Source organism: Caloenas nicobarica, chromosome 5 (assembly GCF_036013445.1).
Source record: "Caloenas nicobarica isolate bCalNic1 chromosome 5, bCalNic1.hap1, whole genome shotgun sequence".
NCBI lineage: Eukaryota > Metazoa > Chordata > Aves > Columbiformes > Columbidae > Caloenas > Caloenas nicobarica.
The window spans coordinates 24,784,348-24,805,356 of record NC_088249.1 but is presented as its reverse complement, the minus strand read 5'-3'; the positions used below and the strand labels follow the sequence as shown (position 1 = coordinate 24,805,356).

The 21,009-nt window shown below is 57.2% G+C and overlaps 2 protein-coding genes across 4 annotated transcripts in view; one reads left to right on the top strand and one right to left on the bottom strand.

The window, feature by feature from the left end:
* The first annotated feature begins 188 nt into the window (after positions 1–188).
* Positions 189–2,358, top strand: NPC2 (NPC intracellular cholesterol transporter 2). The gene is made up of 4 exons (XM_065636141.1): positions 189–342; positions 423–530; positions 754–926; positions 1,567–2,358. The coding sequence occupies exons 1-4, from the start codon at positions 258–260 to the stop codon at positions 1,651–1,653; spliced, it is 453 nt and encodes a 150-aa protein (XP_065492213.1). The 5' UTR covers positions 189–257; the 3' UTR covers positions 1,654–2,358.
* A 636-nt stretch (positions 2,359–2,994) lies between these two features.
* LTBP2 (latent transforming growth factor beta binding protein 2) overlaps positions 2,995–21,009 on the bottom strand; it is a 73,634-nt gene continuing 55,619 nt past the window's right edge. The window contains exons 14-35 of one of the 3 annotated variants that reach the window (XM_065635595.1): positions 20,537–20,576; positions 20,063–20,158; positions 18,875–19,000; positions 18,558–18,686; positions 18,021–18,140; positions 16,984–17,103; positions 16,652–16,774; positions 16,326–16,451; positions 13,775–13,897; positions 13,337–13,462; positions 13,117–13,239; positions 12,758–12,889; positions 11,429–11,554; positions 10,503–10,646; positions 10,037–10,225; positions 9,834–9,914; positions 9,107–9,235; positions 8,746–8,886; positions 8,345–8,512; positions 7,549–7,824; positions 7,170–7,319; positions 2,995–3,952 (exon numbers count right to left, since the gene is read on the bottom strand). In XM_065635595.1, the coding sequence (XP_065491667.1) occupies positions 3,786–3,952; positions 7,170–7,319; positions 7,549–7,824; positions 8,345–8,512; positions 8,746–8,886; positions 9,107–9,235; positions 9,834–9,914; positions 10,037–10,225; positions 10,503–10,646; positions 11,429–11,554; positions 12,758–12,889; positions 13,117–13,239; positions 13,337–13,462; positions 13,775–13,897; positions 16,326–16,451; positions 16,652–16,774; positions 16,984–17,103; positions 18,021–18,140; positions 18,558–18,686; positions 18,875–19,000; positions 20,063–20,158; positions 20,537–20,576 (2,955 nt within the window). In that variant the 3' untranslated portion in view covers positions 2,995–3,785. Of the gene's footprint in view, positions 3,953–7,169; positions 7,320–7,548; positions 7,825–8,344; positions 8,513–8,745; positions 8,887–9,106; positions 9,236–9,833; positions 9,915–10,036; positions 10,229–10,502; positions 10,647–11,428; positions 11,555–12,757; positions 12,890–13,116; positions 13,240–13,336; positions 13,463–13,774; positions 13,898–16,325; positions 16,452–16,651; positions 16,775–16,983; positions 17,104–18,020; positions 18,141–18,557; positions 18,687–18,874; positions 19,001–20,062; positions 20,159–20,536; positions 20,577–21,009 lie in introns of all 3 variants that reach the window. The other 2 variants (XM_065635593.1, XM_065635594.1) reach the window with 2 other exon arrangements.

Here is a 21,009-nt window from a genome sequence, read left to right as displayed (position 1 = left end):
CTCCCTCGTCGTCCTGTCCCATCCGGTACCGAGGGACTCGCGGTGGTGTCTCCGTCGCCGTTTTCCTGATGCGGACGCCCCGTGACTGTAGGGGAGCAGTCCCGCCCGCCGCCAAGGGAGCCCCCGGCGGAGGCCCCGCCCCGGCCCGGCCCCGCGGGCGGGGCCGCCCCAGCTGACCGGCGGGCGGGGCCGCCGCGCTCATGTGACGCCGCGGAGGAGCCGCCGCCGTTCCCGGTGCCGCCGCTCCCGCCGCCGCCATGGTGCAGTCCTCGCTCGCCGTGCTCCTGGCGCTGGGCGCCGCCGCCAGCGTCCTGGCCGAGCCCCTCCGCTTCGTTGACTGCGGTGAGTGGCCGGGGGCGGCGGGAGGCAGCGGGGCGGTCGGCGGGCGTAGAAGGCCCGGTAAGCCCGGCCCTTCCTTGCAGGTTCCGAAGACGGCAGCATCCAAGAGGTGAACGTGAGCCCCTGCCCCACACAGCCCTGCCAGCTCGTCAAAGGGACATCCTACAGCGTCAACGTCACCTTCGCCAGCAGTAAGTGTTGCTTCCCCAGCTGGGGTGCCCGGGGTGAGTGCCTCTGTGTCCCATTGCTTGGAGAGGGGTGGCTGGAGAGGGGTCTGGGTGGGAAGACGTGGATGGGGAGGAAGAGTGTTACCTAGTTGTGTTCTCACAGCCTCTGGGGTTTGTCAAGGGGGGAGCATAAGATTGGAATGTGTTCCCTGCTCCAGTGCCGAGCTTGCACTTCTCTGTTCTTCAGAGATCGAGAGTCAGGGCAGCAAAGCAAAGGTGTATGGCGAGATGCTGCACGTGGACATACCCTTTCCCATTCCTGAGCCTGATGGATGCAAGTCTGGGATCCAGTGCCCTATTCAGAAGGGTCATTCCTACAGCTACCTGAATAAACTCCCTGTGAAGAGCGAGTACCCCAATGTAAGTAAGCAGGCAGCTGGTCTGTTCCTTGGAGCTGCTACCCTTCCTGGGACTGTCCCACCACCTGTCTTTAAGGAAGCACACCTTGTCTTGTGGTGGTGGGAAAGAGGTTAGAAGACTCCTCAGGCTATCTGGTGGCACTTCTGCTGTGAGTATGACTCTGTCTCCAACTCCCGCTTTGGGACAGACTCAGCAGAAGAAGCAGCCTGACTCTAGCTGCTGAGAAAGCGGCTTCAGGTGCCCAAGTATCTGCCCATTCTGTTCTATGGCCATGTGTAGCCTCCCTGCAGAGCCTGCTGTGTTCAACCGCATGTTCCCAAACTGGGGATGCTTGGCTCCGGGGTGCAGTTCAGCTGGGAGGCTGGAGGGTGTTTCCACTCTCTGCTTACTCAGAGAGTAGAGATCCACGTGCATTGTGTGGAGGTCTCCTGTGTCATGCAGCAGAACCCTCTATCCATGTGAGATACTCCAGGAGCCACCACATGAGCGTGGCAGTGGGGCAATGCCCCGGCTCTGTCCTCTTTGCTCAGAGCCCCCAGGACCTCCTTGCTCCACAGAAGTAACAACTGAACCCCTCCATGTACTTGCCTTACGGTCTCCTGAACACTCTCACTTCCCTCTGCTTTTCTCTCTCTTTCAGATTAAACTGATTGTGAAGTGGGAGCTGGTTGATGACCAGGACCACCTGTTGTTTTGCTGGAAGATACCAGTTCAGATCACCAGCTGAGGAGCCCTGCCATGAGTAGGGCTTGGGAAGGGGAAAAACAGAAGACAACACATGCCAAATTCTTTTATATATTAAGCATTTCTTACTGCTTCCTTCAGAGCTTTGCAGCCTCTGAGCTGCCAGTACTGTGTTCCTGCAAGGTCAGCTGTGGGCAGAGGGCTTTTACCCCATTTAGACCCCTCTGGAGTGTTCTCAGCAGCTCAAGGGGGAGCAGTGTCTGCTGCAGGAGTGACTGAGCATTGTCCTCCAGCTGCTCTGTGGAGGAGTTTTAGTTGTTTGAAATGGAGCTGTCTGTCCTCGCAAAGGAATTTCTCTGCAATGAAGCTGGCTGGTTTCTGAGCTGCTACCTGGTAACCCTTCAGTGCCTCTTCTAGAACACCAGCTGCATCCACCTTCCTGTGCTTCTCCTGCTCCATCATGACCGGGATGCCCCTGGGACCTGCATTTGACATCTATGCAGCTGAAGGAGAGGAGGTTTTCCCTGAGCTGGCAGTCTGCTCTGTCCTCGGCCCCTGCTCAAGCCAGCAGGACTGCAGCTGGGAAAACTTCTTTCTCGTGGATGCAAAGCCGAGTGGCGTTTGATGTCTCTGCAGGGATGATTCTTTCTCTAACCAATGGTTTGCATTGCTACTAACTTGGAGCTGCTGGGAGCTCCTGAACCTCTTTTTATAACTTTCTTTTTAATAAAGGCTAGATAAAATCTGCTTGTGTTGTCTTCTGTGAATGGAAAGGAGCAGGAGGAAAAGCATAATGGCTGGGCCTCTTCTAGTTGGGCTTGGGCTGCTCTTCTCAGCTGAAGGCACAGATGGGGGTGGTACACTGGCCTGAGTGTGGGTGAGGTGTGAGCAGCCAGGCATCTCTGCTGCTGGCTGCCAGGGTGTGCAGCTGGCGACGTCTGGCTGTGCTCCTGCCTTGCCGGTCTTGTGCTGGACTGAAATTGTGCAAAGGCTCCCTGAGGAGGTGGTGGTGTAGAACATGGCCATGCTTGCTGCAGCATAGGTAAAGGCCTTTCTAGTGAGGGATCTGGGGCTGGAAAAGCAGCTCCCAGATGCGCCTAAGGGCTCTTGGCAAGTGCAGAAACTTGCATGCTCTCACACTTAAGCTGCAGCGCACTCCTGCGTGAACAAGTCGGAGTGTGAGCGGCCACAACTGCTGTGCTGTCAGTGGGGGCTGGAGTTGGCTCCTGTGACTGGCGCTGGGCTGAGGAGATAAGTATTTGGCCTGGCGAGTATCTCTGCTCTGGCTCAGGAGCAGGAGGAGGCTGGGTGCCAGCGTGAGAGGAGTAAGAATTGGCTTATGAGAGTAGGGTGGCCTTGCCAGGCTGGACCAACAGGGAGGACATGGCTTGGGTACCCCTTGGCAGAGGCAAGACAAGCATGGTTGTGACCAGCCCCAGTGTCTTGAGCCATAGAGGCCCAAGATAAATGTTTTATTTAACAACATGAGAGAAGTTTCCAGCAGACTCAGTTTAAAAAAAAAAAAAAAAAAAGTCACCAACAACTTTACAGAAAGGAAGCTGGACCTGCCCCCATGTCCTTCTGCCCAGCCAGCGTGGGGCACAACAGCAAAGTGTGGGGCTAAGGGATGTGCCTGGGCTGGCTGCAGGGAGAGCTCGCCCTGGGGCCCCTCTGACCTCTCCACCGTGCCCCAAGGTTAGGCAGCAGCTTTAGAAAGCTGGGGTTGACTCCCCCTGTCAAAGCTCTGGCCTAGGGGTGGATGCTTCACAAGGAGCGGGGCCAGCACCTGCGGCACGGGTGAGGCTTGTCGCTAGGTCAGTGCAGCAGTGGTGGGGAGATGAACCCCCTTTCTAGGCAGGGCAAAGGGGAGAGGCTGAGGCTGTGTGGCAGGGGAAGGTGTCCTGTGAGCCTCCACGGCAGGGGGCGAAGCGATGGGTGTTGGGAGCTGGGGCGGGCTCTGCTGCAGCAGGAGCTGAAGGGTGGAGGGGGTTGCAGAGGCTGAGAGCTCAGCCCTGGCCTGTAGAGAGGTGGCAGGGAACTTGTGCGCTTTGGAGGGGAAGGAGCGAAGAGCCTCGAAGCACCCGCAGCCCCGGGGGACCTTTCTCCATGCTGCCAGGTCCCAGGTGCTAGAGTCGCACGCTGGATGGGAACACCCTCAGCCCCACTCCCCAAGAGCTACGCTGCTGCTGGGCTCTGGGCTGTCTGGGGCACACAGTGGTGGGACCGGGCCAGGGCCACATAGCCTGGCGAGCAGTGGCAGCGGTAGGAGCCCTCCGTGTTTTCACAGGTGCCACCCCGGCACAAGGGCTCGGGGCCACCCACCTCCTCACACTCGTTGATGTCTGCAAGGAGAAGAAGGATAGAGGTGAGCTGGTGGCACAATGAACAGCCCCATCCCACAGCCACCATCTCCTTGTGCCCCTGCCACTCTCCCAGCCCTCCCCCACAGGTGCTCCATGCTCCCCATCCAGCACCTCCAGGATGCCAACCGTGACCCCACCAGCCTCCCACACCCCTCAGCACATCTGCAGAGCCCCCTCAGTCCCCAAGGGTGATACCCCCAGCATTTGGCATCCCCCAGCACAGGAGGGAGCCCTCCCTGCCCCCCCAGCAATGCACACCAGATAAGCTCCCACCCGTGGTCTATTGCTGGTGACACCCCCCAGACTGGCAGGTTCCTGCTGATAAGTTGTGCTAGCATAAGATCTGGGAGAAAGGCCAACTCCAGCCTCGGAAAACGCTCTTTCCTGATCCAACAAGGCTGAGGAGGCAGATGATGGTGGCCCTGAGAGGCCGATTATCACCTCCAGGACCAGAACACAGAGGGACCTCGCGCTACGCAAACAAGAGCTTGTTTTATTAACCTGCAAACTGTGCCAAAGGGCTCACTCGGCCGGCTTGCCGCTGGGCTAGAGCCTGCACACAAGTCCCACAGCAGCTGCCTCACTGCGATGGGTCTGCTCTGCTAAATGTGCTTCTCTGGAAACCCTGCCAGAGCTACCCCAATTTGTGGTGGGGCCATCAGCTGGGCAGGGCATCCTTGTGCAGCCAGAGCCCTTGTTTGCACCCACAGGACCTCCAGAGCCCAAATCCTTACCTGCCAAAGCAGGTCCAAGCCCTCTGACCACAAATTCCAGCCTCAAACCCTGCAGACTGGCAGGGAGCAGGAGTGGGGAGCAGCTAATGGGTTCAGCTGGCCACCCAAGGAAGACCGAAGGCCCCAGCAGTGACTGATGGACCCCAGGAGGACTGAAGAGCTCTGCCACCCCAGGGACCTCGGGTTGTCCCCAGCACAGGTGGAGGGAGCAAAGAAAGGGAAGTGCAACCCCAGGGAGGGAGGCTGGAAGCAAAACCTCTTGGTGCGGCGGGAGGAAGCACAGCAGTCATGGAAGGAGAAGGAAGAGAGGTGAAACGTGAAATGAGAGAGCTTGAGGGCAAGGCAGCCTTCATATGCAGCCAAAACAATGGCTGAACGGACACTATGGTCTTGGGCTAAACCTCAGGACCAGGATGTTGCCATAGATGAGATGGGCTTGCTCAGAAGCCCAAAGAGGTGTTAGGCAGGACATCAAGGGACATATGCTCCACAGCCTGGGAATTGGGGGGAGGCAGTCTTGCTGCTTCCAGGGAAAGGTAAAAGGGGGAAGAGCAGACAGGCTGGGCTGGCTGTGGATCACCAAATTGAGAGGAGAAGTAAAACAAGGCTACTGGGGAAGAGAGAAGGGAAGCACTGTGGCAGCTGCGGGGATACTCTAAAGGCCTGAATTCAGCAAGGTAAAAACATGGGGAAGACTAAGCACCACGTAGGAGAGCTGAAAGAAAAAAAAAAAAAAACACACAAAAAACCACGAGACAGGCTCTAGTGTAAAACGTGTGCTAGTTAGTCCAGGACACGAAAGGCAACAAGCAAAGGCTCCGTAAATACAGTAGCAGGAAACAATGGGGAATGTTGGTCTGGTCCTTATCGGCAGAGGAAATAAAAGCTCGCCAAGCTGGCTGGAGCAGCTAATGTGGGCTTTGTTCCAGCCATCATAAAATGCTTGTGGTGACCAGACAGGGCACAGACCATGTCTGAAGTGTTTAAACAAGAGTGCAGGAGCACAGGGAGGGAAAAGCCATACTGTGATGGAGACATTCAACAATTGCATAGATAAAGCAGTCACTTTCATATTGCTAAAGGCTTGCTGCAACTCATCTTCACATGCTTAATGCTCCTGTAGTCCCTGAAAAGTTGGTAACTCTTTCTGAGACGGAGGATAAAGGAGGTCTCAGAGACCTGAGGAAGGGTAAATCTGGTAACTATTTTCAAAAAAAGAGGAGAAACCAGAATTACAGACTGCTGACCCCCATTCCCTTAAGCAGACCAGGTTTGTGAGTGATTAGGTCATAACCTTCCAAAGGATATCAGGGTCATTAAATAGCTGGTGCAGATCTGTGGAAGGCCTGATTACGTTAAGCCAATCTGGTTCCCTTTGCTGACCTGAAAACTGGTATGTCAGATAAGGGAGAAGCAGTGGATATTATGTGCCTTGGCCATAGTGAGGATTTCAACACGCTCTCACATGACACACTCAAGAAGACTGAGAAAAAATGGTCTAGATGAAACTGAGGCAATTCTGCAACAGGCTGCAAAGCGACACTCCAAAGATAATTACCAATACCTGGCTGTTACAATAAAAGCCATTTAAAGCATAGCCTGCAGGGGTCTGTCCTGACCTCTGCTCCACTGGGTATTGTCATTAGGGTAATCAAATGAAGAATCCCCATGATTATGAAACATATGTGTATTATGCCAGCACTCTGAGGGGGCCCTGGGGTTCAGACTCATTCTGATCAAACAAAGAAGTGGCCCAAAATCAACCAGACAAAATTCCTTGAAGGCAAGTGCAAAGCCCTGTGGCCAAGGAAAAGAAAACAGTGCACAAATGCAGAACGAGGAGTAACAGCTCAGGCAGCCATTCTGCCCAGGAGCATTTGGGGACGCAGAGACCACAGGTTCTGTATGAAGGAGCTGCATGATCGTGTCATGCAGTAAGGATGCTGGGAGCTGGAGTAAGTGCCGTGCCAAAGGAGAAAGAGGGTCTTCATCTGCTCTGTTCAGTGCCTGAGGCCTCAGCTGGCTTGGGGAGCTGCACTATGAAAAGGATGGAGACATGGCACAGGTATGTAGAGTGGACACAGAGAGAAGGTTTAGAGACTATGTCTCATAAGGGCAGTGTGGAAAGTGAGGAATTTCACAAGGGCAGTGGTGAATGTAGAAGAAAATAAGCAAGGACAGAGTAACAGTGGCTAGTGATGTACAAGAGCGTTATGCGAAGAAGGGAGCAATCAGCTGACTCAGCTGCCAGCAGCAAGTGGCCAGTGAGCTCCAGGACATGGTGCCCAGCTCTGCGGGATGGAGCACCAGGGAGAGCGGGGGCTCCTCCAGCAGCTGTCCCGGCCGGCACCGCCAGAGAGCGGCAGCTGCCAAGGGATGCAGGGCCCAGGCTGCCCATGCAGCCCCAGGTTGGCCCGGGCTGGCCCCAGGCCGGCCCAAGGCTGGCCCTGGCTGTCACTTACCCACACAGGCCATGCGGGTCATGTCCAGCTGGAAGCCATCGAAGCAGTCACAGGTGTAGCCCTCCCGGACGCGCACACAGCGCCCGTTCTCACAGCCATTCAGGATCCCACACTCCTCAGCCTGCAGCCCCTCGAAGCCCTCGTAGAGGCCTAGAAGGTGGCGAGACGGTGTCAGAGCAGGGTGACCCTCAGCCCAAGTGTGGAGGGGACATCAGGCACGTGGCAAGATGGTGCTGGAGGGGCCAGGACCAACTCAGAGCAGCCAGGAGCAGGGCTTGCGCCAAGCCTGGAGCATCCTGGCCAGGACGGGAGCTGCCAGGCAGTCACCGTGGACACAGACTGGACGGGAAGGCACCTTTCTGTGTCTCCCAGTACTCACCAGTTTGGCTGGGCAGGTAGCGGGGTGGGGATCGCCCTGGGCCATGGTGGAGAGGGCTGCCACGAAACTCACTGTTGGGTTCCCTCCGAGGGAAACCAGCATCAGGGTTTCCATACTCAGATTCCAGGTAGTTGTAGTAGGGGCCTATATCTGGGCTGGGCAGGCCATAGTGCGGGTCTTCCAAGCCTGGTCCATACTCATACCTAGGTCTTTCTCGGAGCTCAGCCCCTCTTTCACTGTCTTCACTGGCCCCGTTACACAGGAAAGCAAAATCAGCTGGAAGTGGTGAAGAAGAGGAAGGGTCAGTGCATCCCAGCTCAGGGGAGGTTAGTCTGTGATGGCTGGACAGGGTGCATCCACACTGGGCCAGCTGAGCCAGGTCTGCGCTCAATGGCCTCCAAAGCTGCAGCTCTGTAGTTTGGTGATGGCACCCCGTCTTCAAGAACATCAGCTCTTGTCTGGGGCTAGCAAGTCCTTGAGCAGTGAGCACCCCGGTTCCCAGTGTGCTCCCATCCCAGGCTGCCACTGCCTCACCCCTCCTGAGCGAAGCAGGAGCAGCAGGACACACAGAGCAACTCTCTCCTTGGACACCTCCGTCTCACTGCAAACCAGGTTCAGGTACATCCTACCAATGGTGCAGCTCAGCCCTGGAGAAGTGGGGGGCTGGCTTTGGCCATGCAGACAAGAGGAGCCCTCACTGCAGCCACGCACGGCCAACCCTGCCCAGCACAACCGGCAGCAGCCCAGCCCACCCCCACCTCTGCTGGGGGACGCTCGCCCACGCCGCCCTGCTCACCGGAGGACCTGTGCGGACAGAGCGCACAGTTCTGGCCCCAGGCTTCGCCGAGACGGCAGCAGCACTCAGTGTACGTGGTCTGCTCGCCGCGCAGCAGGTCTTGGCAGATGTAGTCGGCGACGGTCTGCCAGCAGACGTCCAGGTGGATTTCATACTCCTCCAAGGCATCTGTGGGTGCCACAAGCAAAGTATGTCATAAAAATCATCCAGAAGAGTGCCACCCAACTTGTCCTGAGAGGAACAACTTTGTGTTCCAGCTCCTGCCCTGGCTGCACCCTATGCTGGCACTGGCACCCCTCAGCCCAGCACTGAGCCCCCACCCACTGCTCCCTCCTGGGAGACCCAGCTGCGGGGTGGGATGTGTAGGGGGAAGGTGTACTGCCGCGAGGGCTCGGGCTCACCTGCCCTGCTGGAGAGGTTCACACACCGGTTGCCGGTGGCATCCAGCACGAGAGGGAGGCTGCAGAAGCAGTGGTAGGAGCCCTCCGTGTTCAGACACTCGCCGTTGATGCAGTACACTTCGTTCTGACACTCGTCCTGGTCTGCCCACGCACAAGGACAGAGCAATGTTTCAGGCTGGCAGACATGGGCAATGCGACCCTTTCCCTGCCACCCCCTCTTTCATTCCCTGGGAGGATCCCAGGAAGTCTGTCACCCAGAGCTGGTCCTGTGGCGTGGGCAGCAAGGACAACTCTGGGTGCAGCTCACATCTGTCCCTCTGCACACAGTGGGGGACTGCCCTGCTTTTCGAGGCCATCTTACCAACACACTCAAGCCTGCTGGAGTCATAGAAGTAGCCAGTACGACAGAAGCACTTGTAGCCAGGAATCGTGTTCAAACACTGTCCATTGCGGCAGAACTCAGAGCCAAATGTCTCACACTCATCCATGTCTGAGAGAGGGATGGAGAGAGAGTGTCTCAGGGAGCAGAGCCATGGAAGCAGGGCGGGCTGGGTGCTGAGCCCACAGAAAGCCAGCATGGCACCTTGGCCTGGATCACTGGCAGGTCCCCAAGAGAGCCCCCGCTTCTCCCACCAGCCACACGCCTCGGAGAAGAGGGGGAAGCATCCAGAGGGAGAGCAGGAGGAGCGACGATGTAGAACAGGATACTTTCACAAACAGGAAATTCATGCGTGTTTCTGGAAGGTTGAGAACACAATTCCCCTGGAGGTGAAGTGCCAAGGACTGAGACAGCTGACCACCTGGAGATCTATCAGTAACTGGAAGGGTTGTGTCCTACTGGACTCTGATTCAAAATGGGCATAGGAGGTTTGCACCGAGAGAAGTCATTGCCAGCAGTGAGGCAGGACTGGGGGAAGGAGCACTTCCAGCTCAGTGATATTAGCAATCTGGGATTTCTCTGGGTGGAGGAAAGCAGGATTTTAGTATCCCCCATCACAGCCCTGGGGAGGTATTTCTGTAGATGCATCTCCATGCAGGGCTTTGCTCAGCACCCTCTCTTTTCACCCTGGAAGAAATGGTGCTAGTACCTGTGAAAGACACTTTTCCTGAGAGTGGATCTTCCCGGGGAACATAGCCCTTCCCGAGAGGGCAGATCTCTTGGTACTCCACTGGGCAGGAGGCAGATGTCAAGGGGGGATGGGAAGAAAAGAAACAGCTCGTTAGTGCAACCCAGGTGGAGCTGTTAGGCAGAGCACTGGCCTTGCCTGGTGTGGTGGGGCCACAGTCCTACCTGTGCCTGGGATGGGGCAGGGGTAAGTCTCACAGTTGTCACCCCAGGCTGCCCCCACGGTACAGCAGCACTCCTCCCTGGTGATGTTCTTGGCTAGGACGCTGTCGCACAGGCGAACGTCGCTGATGTGGTAGTAGCACTGTTTGAGCTCTGCGCTGTCAGAGAGGTGGGCTGTGTGTGTCCTGGGGCCTTCTGGAAGACAACAGAGCAGGGACGGGATGGGGTCCTTGGCACCCCAACGCAGCATCCCACACCTAGAAGTTCCCAGAGCACACCCATCACTGGCAGCGTGGCCTTCCCAGGTCCCCACTTCCAGGCTCCTCAGCTCTCCCCAGACCAAAGCTTGCCCATGGCTGTGTGGGCTTGTACAGCCCTGACAAGCCCTCAGCTTTATCTCATCCCAGCCAGGGCTACCATGCTCCTGCCCTAGCTGCCACCCATGCCTACGTCCTAGCTGCCTACTCACCCATGGCTGCTCGGGACCGGCACTGCCCTGCCTCTGTGTCGTACTCCTCATGGTCACTGGGGCAGAGGCAGAGGAAGGATCCCTCCACGTTCTCGCAGAGCGCAGTCCCGCACACAGCGACCATCAGCTCACACTCATTGACATCTGCAAAGCAAGGGGCAGTGGTGGCAGCTGGAGCTCTGCCTCTGCACGGGCAGCCTGCGCATGGTCTGCAGCATGAGGTCACCCTTCAGCAGGGAGATGGAAGCTGCCAGGGATGAACTGAGAACTCTTTTCACACCATGGTTCAACACAAGTCTGGCAAGAGCTTCCTGCCCTGCTCTCAGTGGATTCAAGAAGTGTGAACTCCAGTTTGCAGTGAATCACTGGGTCACAGAATCATCCAGGTTTGAAGAGACCACTGAAGGTCTCTAGTCAAACCCCCTGCTCAAAGCAGGGTCAGCTATTGGATCCCACCAGGCTGCTCAGGGCTTTGTCTCATTTGGTCTTCAAAATCTCCAAAGAAGGTGACTTCACAGCCATCTTGGCATCTGCTCCACTGCCTGCCTGTCTTCATGGTGAAAACATTTGTTCTTATATTACACCCTGCCTGTTCTCTCCAGGCACCTATTAAAGCACCCCTCTAAGCACCCTCAGTGCCTCCACCTCCTGAGTGCCTCCTTTCCACCTGCACAGAGAAAGGCTCCATGTTCACTGAGAGCCACTCACTTTTCCACAGAGCCCTGCTCCTTTGCAGTCCCAAGGATCTGCTGTGCTAAGAAGAGGGGTTTTGCCTCCATGAGCTGTCCTGTCCATGTCTGAGATTCTCCATGCATGGATGCAATCCCCATCCATGCCCCAGGAGCTGTCACACAGTGGGGACACTGGGCTGGCATCTGCTGATGGGTGTCCCTGACTGACTGGCAGAGTGATCGCGGGAGACTCACCAATGCAGTAGTGCCCGGAGGGCGAGCTCTCATAGCCACGGTCGCAGAGGCAGCGGAAGGAGCCCTCTGAGTTCTCGCAGAAGCCATGGCTGCCGCACAGCGTCTCGTTGGCACACTCATCTATGTCTGCAGCAGAGTGGAGAGCAGGAATTGCCCCAGACCCCACCTTTCCCAATGGGTGTCCCCCCCTGCCCAGGCCCTTCTGCTCTGACCCCGGGACCTGAGGATGGGGCAGGCATTGCCTTGATGTGAGAGACTGGGTCTGGCTGCCCCACTCACCACCCTGCTCTGTGTGTGTGTATTAAAAGAAGCGTCCTGTAGCATCCAAAGCTGCAGAGAGGCCATGTGGATAGAGTGACAAGAGCAGAGTGTGAATGGAAAATGGATGGGAAGCATCTGGCAGGGGTGACTGAGGGTAGTACAGGTCCGTGCAGAGGTGTAAAGGGACACGGAGCCTACAGACTGCTTGTTGGCAGGAGACACAAGGGTGTGACTGAAGAGTGTGGGGCAAGTGCAGACAGATCTAGGATGATATCCTCCTGCCCCGTTCTTGGCCTGGTTCTTCTCCAGCTGCTATAGTGCCAGGGCATAATCTCTGCCTTGCCCCAGCCTGGTGGGGTTGGACAGTCACAACTGGGTTGTCTGCTTATGGAGGGCAGGTTGACAGCCCTGCTGGCTGTATCCCGCTCTCCTCCTACCACTGCACGGAGCAGATTTCCCTGGTGCGGGCAGAGCAGCTCGGTGTCCACAGCCCGCTGCTCCCAGGGCCAGGAGCAGCTCCACATGCTAAGTCTGAGTCCTCACCCAGCTCTGAGCCTAGTGGCTGGCAGCTGCTCCTCCTTGCTGCAGCCTTCCCTGAGCTGGGAGGAGCCTCAAAAAACTGCAAAAACCCCTTTGCTCTTTCCTCTTTGCTGGAGCCTGAACTCCAAATCCAGACTCCTCAGCCTAGCACACAGTGGTACCAGCATCTTTTCCCCTCACCCAGCCCTGCCAGGCAGGTGACTGGCACAGGCAGCAGCCCCAGCAAGCACAGCTTACAGGGAGCTGTGATCCAGCCCCAAGCTTGGAATGGCTGTAACCTGCCCAGGACTCTCCCCAAGCGGAAAGCAGCACAATGCAGTGTCTGTTCCAGATGCCAGGAAGAGAGAAGTCTAGACACAAGCAGGCAGCTCAGCCAAGAAAACAAACTCCCAGCATTATCTGCATCTCCACCAGCCACACGCTTCCTCCTTCTCCTCCTCCTTCTCCCCCACAACCCTGGCAGAGATGTCCCACAGCCACCCTGTCCCTGCTAGGAGGAGGGACAGGGACACCTGGGGCTGTACTCACCAATGCAGTCACCCAAGGGGGTCCAGTGGAAGCCGGGCTGGCAGCCCATGATACAACGGTAGGAGCCCAGGCTGTTCTGGCACCGCCACGTGCCACAGATGGCATCCCCGTATTCTTTACACTCATCCACATCTGCAGGGAGGAGAGCAAGGAGAGCAATGGTCAGATGGGGACTCTGCTTGCTCACTGCAGCACCTGGGTCAAGCTCAGTTGGCCAGAGGCTTGGAGCCATTGCTAGTCCTCCTTACAAGTCACCAGCAAATTGGGGTACTGGGAGCTGAACCACCGTCCCCACTGCACTGGCTGCATCCACCCCCTCAAATCCCAGGAGGCTGATGTCCCCCACAATGATCTCTCACCTACGCAGTCATCGGTCTCCTGGGAGTGTTTGAAACCATTTTCACACAGACACCTATAGGAGCCTTCTGTGTTCAGGCACTGGCCTTGCGAGCACCGGGACTTGTCTGCGCATTCATCCACATCTGCAAAATCAGGCCAAAATTGTCAACCTGACTCTCACAGCAGGGGAGGGAGCAGAGGGCAGGACCTGAGGTATGTCTCTGCCATCCTGCAGCTCACCTTGGCAGCTGACTCCACCAGCCGTGTTCGAGAAGCCAGGAGCACAAATGCAGAAGTAGGATCCGTGACTGTTGAGACACTCGCCATTGGGGCTGCAGATCTCGCTGTTCAGGCACTCGTTCACATCTGCAGAGGGAGCAGAGCTAGGGCCATACACCCAGCTCTAGGGGACATCCTTCACCTAAGCCACAGGGATTCCCTCTCCCCAGTCTCTTACAGGCAGCTCTCGCAGGTCTCCTGCCCCCTGCTTTTCTCGCCATGGAGACAGAGATCTTGCCTGTCCACTGTGATCCTGCATTTACCTACAACTTTATGGATGTGCTATGCAAGTTGGCATCACCTGCCTTAGAACTGGCACCCTCCCTGTCAAGAAAGATGGGGATCTATAGGGAAGCTGTATGTCCTGGACCCAGAGGGCTGCAGGGATGGGGTTCGTACCTTCACATGCGGTGCCGTTGATGAGCTGGAAGCCAGCCTGGCAGTGGCACTCGTAGGAGCCCGGGGTGTTCCTGCAGTCTCCCCACAGGCACTGAACAGCCCGGTCCTCACATTCATCCACATCTGCCAAGCAGAAGAACACAGCACAGAGTGAGGCCCCAGCTTTTGCTGCCACTGGAGAAGATGCCCACTCAGAGAAGCCATCACTCAGCTGTTGGCCTGTCAGGGGGGTTTGAGCTGCCCTCCCAGACCATCCCATCACAGTGAGATGAGGGCACAGACTCCCTGTTACTGGGGTGTGAGGAGTCAGCCCAGAACCTTCACTCTCCTCCATCACAGGGACCAGAATAAACTGGTCCCAGCACCAAGTCAGTGATGCCCAATGACAGGACCAGAGGCAATGGGCACAAACTGAAACACAGGAGGTCCAATCTGAACAGTTTTTCACTGTGAGGATTACTGAGCACTGGCACAGATTGTCAAAGAGGCTGTGGAGTCTCCCTCCTTGGAGATATTCAAAACCCACCTGCACATGGTCCTAGGCAACCAGCTCTAGGTAGCCCTGCTTGAGCAGTGGTGTTGGACAACGTGATCTCCAGAGATACTTTCCAACCTCAGCCATCCTGTGATGCTGTTAGCACAGGGATACTGCTGACCCCAGTGTCCACCTCCAGCAGAGCACTGCACTGGGTACCACAACCACCAAGAAGCCAGCACAGAGCCACAGCTGCTGACAAACCCTCTCTTCAGCCAGTCACACAAGAGCAAACATCAGGAAAGTAACCCAGCACCTGCCGTACCTTCTGCAGCTCTGCTGTCCTACCTGCCAGACTTGCCCACAATGTCCTTCTCCTGGCAAAGCTCTTACCCAGCTGCAGAGCTCCCTGCAAACCCTCTCCCACCCAGCTCCCCCAGGCCTTGGCCAGAGCCTGCTGGCACTCTGAAGGTTTTGTTCCCAGCAGAGGAGAGAGGGCTGCCTTCCTCTAACAGGGCTGTGACATGCCAGCAGACTGCCATTGCCTGCAGGCCCATCAGGTAGGGAAAGCACTAGAGGATGCTGCTAACCAGAAGCAGAGGCTGGTGTGCAGGCAGTAGAAGATATGCTAGTGGAGAAGGTCCTGCTGTACTCTTCTCCCCTGCAGGAACTAAAACCCTGAGACCAGCAGCTCCTGAGGGCAGGGACCATCTCCTGCCCTTTGCAGAGCACTGAGCAGCCGCAGGCATAAATGAGCATCCAGCATCGCTCCCTACTGCCTCGGGGCAAGATTGTCAGCTGTTCAGTCTGGTTGCAAGTAGCATTATTCTTCAGTCCTTCTGGAGATGAACCATAACCTAGTTTATTTATCACAAAACCCTTATCATATTTCAAATATGAAACCCAGATCCACAGACAAGGCCACCAGCCAAGGCAGGGAAGAACATGCCATCCTGCCATCGGGTCAGTGTGACCCAAACAGTATCGAACCCTGATAAGATGCCTTTGTGACATGGATGAGGCAAGGTGGCTGAGAAGGGGCTCACATGGAATCTTGGGAAACCGGGGGGGGCAAACAGAAGGGATCAAACCATGTTTCTTCTATTGCCCCCCATATCAGATGGAAAGTAAGATCATTTCACGTTAGCTTTCTCAGACACTTAAACAGAGGAGAAGAGAGGGAGGAAAGCCTCCCTCTTCTCCCCCATTGGAGGACCCCATGCAGAGGGTCTTCTGAGAGTCACATCAAGGGAAGACCTTCTGTTTGCCAGCTATGTGCAGGCTGCAGAGTTCTGCAAGTGCTCCAGAGAGAAATTCGTAGCACATGGCCAATCTTTAAACAAATACCTTTGCCAGCTGTGCCCCCTCCCTTCCCTTGCCCCAAACAGGGAATTTGCATCAAGCCATCTCAAGCCCAGGACATCCCCTGGGGGCCGCCACCAAGGAGGGAGTTTTGGTGCCTGTGCTGGGGCAGTCAGGTTGCAAGGCTGGGACCAGGTGCTCTCATGTCTGAGCAAAGCAGCCAACACAGATCCGTGCTGCTGTTAATTCTCTGCCACGCATACCTGGCACAGCAAACCCTTGATCTACTCTTTCCTTTTAAAACATGTTCAAGTCGCCCTAGGGGCTTGGGAAAAAAGGTGAACCCTGACTGCCCACAGTCTCTCCACTCGCTGTGGACCCAAGGTTCCTCCCTTTGCTGAGGACCTACATTCAGGCCACATGCTTCCAGGCACACAGCTCTGAACTGAACCACACACAGCTCCTCTCTGCCCATGTTTCCAGGCCTCCTGTACTCCTCTGGCCTTTGTCAGCATCCTCCTAGTCACCATTAGTCCAGGAGACTCATCAGTGAGTTCTTGCTCCTCATCCCTTCCCTGGATGAGGAAAATCACCTTCGTGCTGCTCTAGGTGACATCTGCTTGCAGCACCTGCCTCTGCTATCTGCTAATCAGAGAGCTAAAGAACTGGAGAAGGATCCTGAGGCTAAAAAAGTCCCCGGGCCCCACCAATAACCAAGCTATGGCAATGTCTCTTCCCTCCACACCCAGTCCTCTGATCCTGGGAAAGGGATACCTTCACACATGCTGCCATCTCTGGACACAGCGTAGCCGGCATCACAAGCCATGCAGGAGTAGGAGCCCTCGGTGTTGAGGCAGAGTCCGGAGGGACAGGCATCCTGGGTAGTGCACTCATCGATGTCTGTGCAAGTACACAAGGGAGAGCAGGATGAGTGTGAAGGATGAGGAGGAACCATGACCAGGGCCAGCTGTGTTGAGGGAACCAGCCAACATGGTGGCCAGGACCCAGGTGAGGCCGAGTGCTGTGAGGAAGAGCCCAGGGAAACCTCTGGACCGGGTGTGTGACACTTCAGAGGGTCTGGACTCATGGCTCCCCAGTACCTTGGCAGCTCTTCCCATCAGGTGCCACATTGTAGCCCCGGTAGCAGGAACAGCGGAAGGAGCCATCCAGGTTGACACACTGCCCGTGAGGACAGGTCCCCTCTGCAAGACACTCGTCCACATCTGCATGACACAGCAGAGAGCAATATGGAATGAGAGGGTGCTCAGGGCTACCCCTGCCACCCAAATTGCAAGGGCACTGTGCCCTGGCCACGCAGGCTGGCTGCCCGTGGGAGGAGCATGCTGCCCATGCCCCTGCTCCTTCTGAGTCTTGCTGAGAGCGCTGCCATGGGTGGCAAGGCTGCTGCCCAGGGATGGCCCACGATCCTCACCAACACATCTCCCATTCCTGGGCTGGTAGCCATCTCCACAGCTGACACACTCGTAGGAGCCCAGCGTATTGACACACCTCCCGTGGGGGCAAGGGCTGGGATCCACGCACTCGTTGATATCTGCCAAGAAACACACTCATCTCAGGCTCCCAAAAGCAAACAGTCCAGCCTTTTCCAGGATGTCCCCTCCAGCTGGATCCTCAGTCTTCCTCTGGGGGACATCAACACCCAAGAGGAGGTGAGACGAGTTTGCCAGGGCTTGGGCAATGCTTCTTATAGTCCCACTTATCACTCAGGATCCTACACCCACACCTGAGGGCTGACATAACCCAGCAGCAAAACCCACTGCCACAGGATGTTGCCAAGGCCAGGAATGTGCATGGGCAGAGAAAGGGATCAGAGAACATCTGTGCAGGGCTGTTTCATCAGGGACTTCCGTAGCTATGATTAGGATGCATCCTCCAGCTCAGGAAGTCCTTAAGGCAAGTGCTTTCTGGATGCCGAGTGGAGCGAGCAGCATTCTCTGCATGTCCTGTTTCCCGTACTGCCTCCTAAAATAGTCTCCCTCTCTCTGCTGGAGATGGGCTACTGAGAAAGGGGGGTCTTTGATCAGGCACATAATATGTTCACGAATGCTCTGAAGGGCCCAGGTTGTGCCACGTGAACGCAATGCTGTGGGGACAGGTGGCCTGAGTCTCTGCAGTCTGCTTGCCAGCATGAGGATCTGGTGACAGAGTCAAGCTGGCATGAAATGCATGGGCATCTCCTCCCAGAATAGGACAGTGGCATGGGCTGGTTGTGGGGGATTTCCCTGGGGAGGTGGAAGAGGATCTCAGGAGATCTTGCCTCTTGCAACCCAGGAAAGCCTGTCCCTCCTGCAGGCAGAGGGCAGGCAGCCCCTGGCGGGGGCACAGGGTACACACACAAGGGAGGGTTCTTCCTTCCAAGAGGACACATGGAGCGATGAGAAAAAGAGGTGTTCAGCCCCACACAGGGTGGCTTGGAGGGGCAGGGGAACAGGGAGCAGCAAGCTTCACCTTCACACTGTCCTCTGGAGCCCATGGCAAAGCCCTCCTTGCACTCGCAGCGGTAGGAGCCAGGAGTGTTGATGCATTGCTGTCCCCGGCAGGTAGAGGGCTGCTCACATTCATCTCGATCTGGCAACACACAGAGAGACAGTACTGAAGTCTTCTCCCTCCAGTGTGGGGAGGGCTGGGTGCAGGAGAGGAGCTGCTCCACCTGCAGCAGGCTCTGCCCGGATGACTTGTGCCAGGGCTCTCCTTCATTGCCCCTCTGTCCTTGCATTCCCTTGCCATGAAGCAGTGAGCAGGGCTGGCATCAGCAGCCCATACCCAGATCTCCACAGGCAAGGTCCTGTCCCTGAGGGAGCAGGAGAGGGTGATCCCCATGGATCATGCTGTCTGTGGGCAGGCCTGGGGGGAGGGAGGGTGTACAGGTATGTGTGCAGGTCTGCATGAGTGCATGTGTGTGTACATATGCATGAGAGAGCGCCAGGGTGGGAGATTGGGGGACCCTGGGGAGATGGCAGCCCTGTGCCAGGCAGAACTACTTACCCTGACAGCTCTGATAGCCCTCCGACACAGCCAGGGTGTACCCAGAGTAGCAGAGACACAAGTAGGAGCCCACACTGTTGATGCAGCGACCTTTTCCAGCACAAGGATCTTTCAGGCATTCATCTTCATCTGTGCCCAGGTAAGGAAGACAGACAGGGACAGGCAGTCACCACAGCAGCTGCCTGCCAGCCTCCTGCCAGCCCGAGGTGCAGCAGGTGGGCAGGGGCTCAGCAGAGCTGCCAGAAAACCTCCCCCCAGGAACCTGAAGGACCGAACAGTCCATTGAGGCCTGGCAGGCAGAGGAGGTGCCCACTTACCAATGCAGCGGAGGCGGCTGGGGTCCAATGCGTAGCCGGGGTCGCACAAGCAGCTATATCCCTCTGGGCTGAGCACGCATGCACCGGCTCCACAGGAGAGGAGTGAAGAGGCACAGCCACTGACACCTGGGAGGAGAGAGCATGGGGTTGGGGGCAACAGTACAGGATCTGCCTTGTGTCCCCAGCACCATGCTGGGGAGGCTGCTTTTTCCCTTCTTGGAGAGAGATGGAGCAGGCTCAGCTTGCTCTTCTATGTCTTCAGGCATCTGGTGCCCTAGGGCTGTGGGGATGACATAGCAGACCCTGCCACCTCCTCCAGCCTGAGCCTGGCTGGGACACCCCAGTCCCCTGCACGGCTCACCTGTGCCCCGGACCCACAGAAGGGCGGTGAGGAAGCCAACCAGCCCCACACTGCGGGGGAGTGCTGTCAGCAGAGCCTGGCACCTGCGAGGGGGCTCCTTTTGGGGTGGCAGCAGGGCTCCCCTGCCACTGCCCTGCTAAGTGAGGCGCATGCGGTGGTGGGGGGGCAGTGAGGCACCACACGCCCCTCGGCACTGAGCCGGCCAGGGTAGGGGGAGGCCCAGCCCAACCCCAAACAAAAGGCTATTGAGGAAGGCGCATTCCTCAGCAAGGTGCCTCCGCCAGGCCTGCTCCCCAAGGTGCTCCAGCCCCCGGTGGAGGGCAGGGGCTGCGCTCCCAGACACTTGAGCAACCCTGGAACAACAGTGCCCTTGTTTCCGGCACAGTAAACAAGCCGCCCCGGGAGCCACATGCCTCCCCTTGCGCTCCCCCTTCCCGATGAGTCAGCTCATGCCGCCAAGGGAACGGGGCCAAAGCCACCGGAGCAGGCGCATGATCCCCTGCACTCGGCAGCCACTGCTGCACCGTGCAAGCCAGCTGCAGGCAGGGAAGGATCCGGAGAGTCAAACACTTCACTCCCCATATGGGATCACTCTCATGTTTCCTCAGGCCAGCCAGCTTTCCCTGGCTGGCAACAGCTGGGACCAGGCTGGGACAACACCTCAGGGTGGTAGGGCAGGGACTTTTCTTTGGGAAGTCAAGTGAGGCATGTGGGAAGACTAGCAGGCTGGGAAAAGGACAGAGTCCCTGGGCAGAGCTTAGGGCATAATTTCTCCATAGTGCCAGGCAGAGAGAGGAGGAAAATCCCTAAGAGCCATGGACACACACCTGAGCCCTGTGCTGGCACCTGTGTTGGAGCAGCAGCATCCCAGGTGGTGGTGGGGCCATGCTGGGGAGGGCCATGCCAAGATTCCTCTTCTTCTGCTGAGGAAGAAGAAGAGAGGTGACATCCAGCCCCTCATCACAGGCAGAGGTGCCGACACAAGGTTTATCCATGCTGGGTGTCCCTGCACTCACAGACCTGAGAGAGCACATGGGAAGGAGCCACAGCATGGCTGCAGCGGCCTCATCATCTTATTATTGAACGTAGCCTCCTCCACCTCACTGGAGAGACACCACCTCCCCGCATCCCTACAGCCCCACACCAGCCACCGCAGTGTGGTGGGGCTCCTCCATGCCACCCCGCAGCCAGCCCAGCCGGGAGCCCGTCCCGCCCCGTGCGGAGGAGCCACTCTCCTCCCTCCTCGCTGCCCCATCCTCTTCCCCCCGACTGCCCTGACCTCCCGCCAGCCGGGCACTCACCTCTGCGTGTGGCGGGCTCTGCGGTGGCATCAGCAGCACCCTGAGGGACAGAAACATAGGACTGCCTCTATCCATGTGCATGTAGCTGGGATGCAGTGTCTCTGAGACATTTTCCCACCCACCTCCTGGATCCTCTTGCTCCCTGAGACACTGTGCTGAGAGGAGAAGCTGCCATACCCAGGTGCAGCTGGCAGGGCCACTCTGTCCTGAGCAAAACACAGGTCTTGGGCATGCCTAGGGGGCTACCTGCAGAAGGACCCTGCAGTGTGCCATGCAGGTGAGACCTAGGGCACTGCCATGGGGCAGGTGTCTCTACAAGGCAGCCAGGAAGAGCAGTTGGGCAAGATAAACACTGCCACTGTCACCAGCAGCTCTGGAGGGCTGAGGACAGCCAGTACTTCGACCTGCCTCAGAGTGCTACCTACAAGAGAAGTAATTGGTGCTCAACGCTCTTCCTCAGCATCCCCTCCTGG

Excerpts from the sequence above, each read along its gene's own strand:
- NPC2 (XM_065636141.1), top strand. The coding sequence starts at position 258 with ATGGTGCAGTCCTCGCTCGCCGTGCTCCTGGCGCTGGGCGCCGCCGCC. Across the intron at positions 343-422 it reads CCTCCGCTTCGTTGACTGCG|GTTCCGAAGACGGCAGCATC; the intron begins GTGAGTGGCCGG and ends CCTTCCTTGCAG. Across the intron at positions 531-753 it reads CAACGTCACCTTCGCCAGCA|AGATCGAGAGTCAGGGCAGC; the intron begins GTAAGTGTTGCT and ends TCTGTTCTTCAG.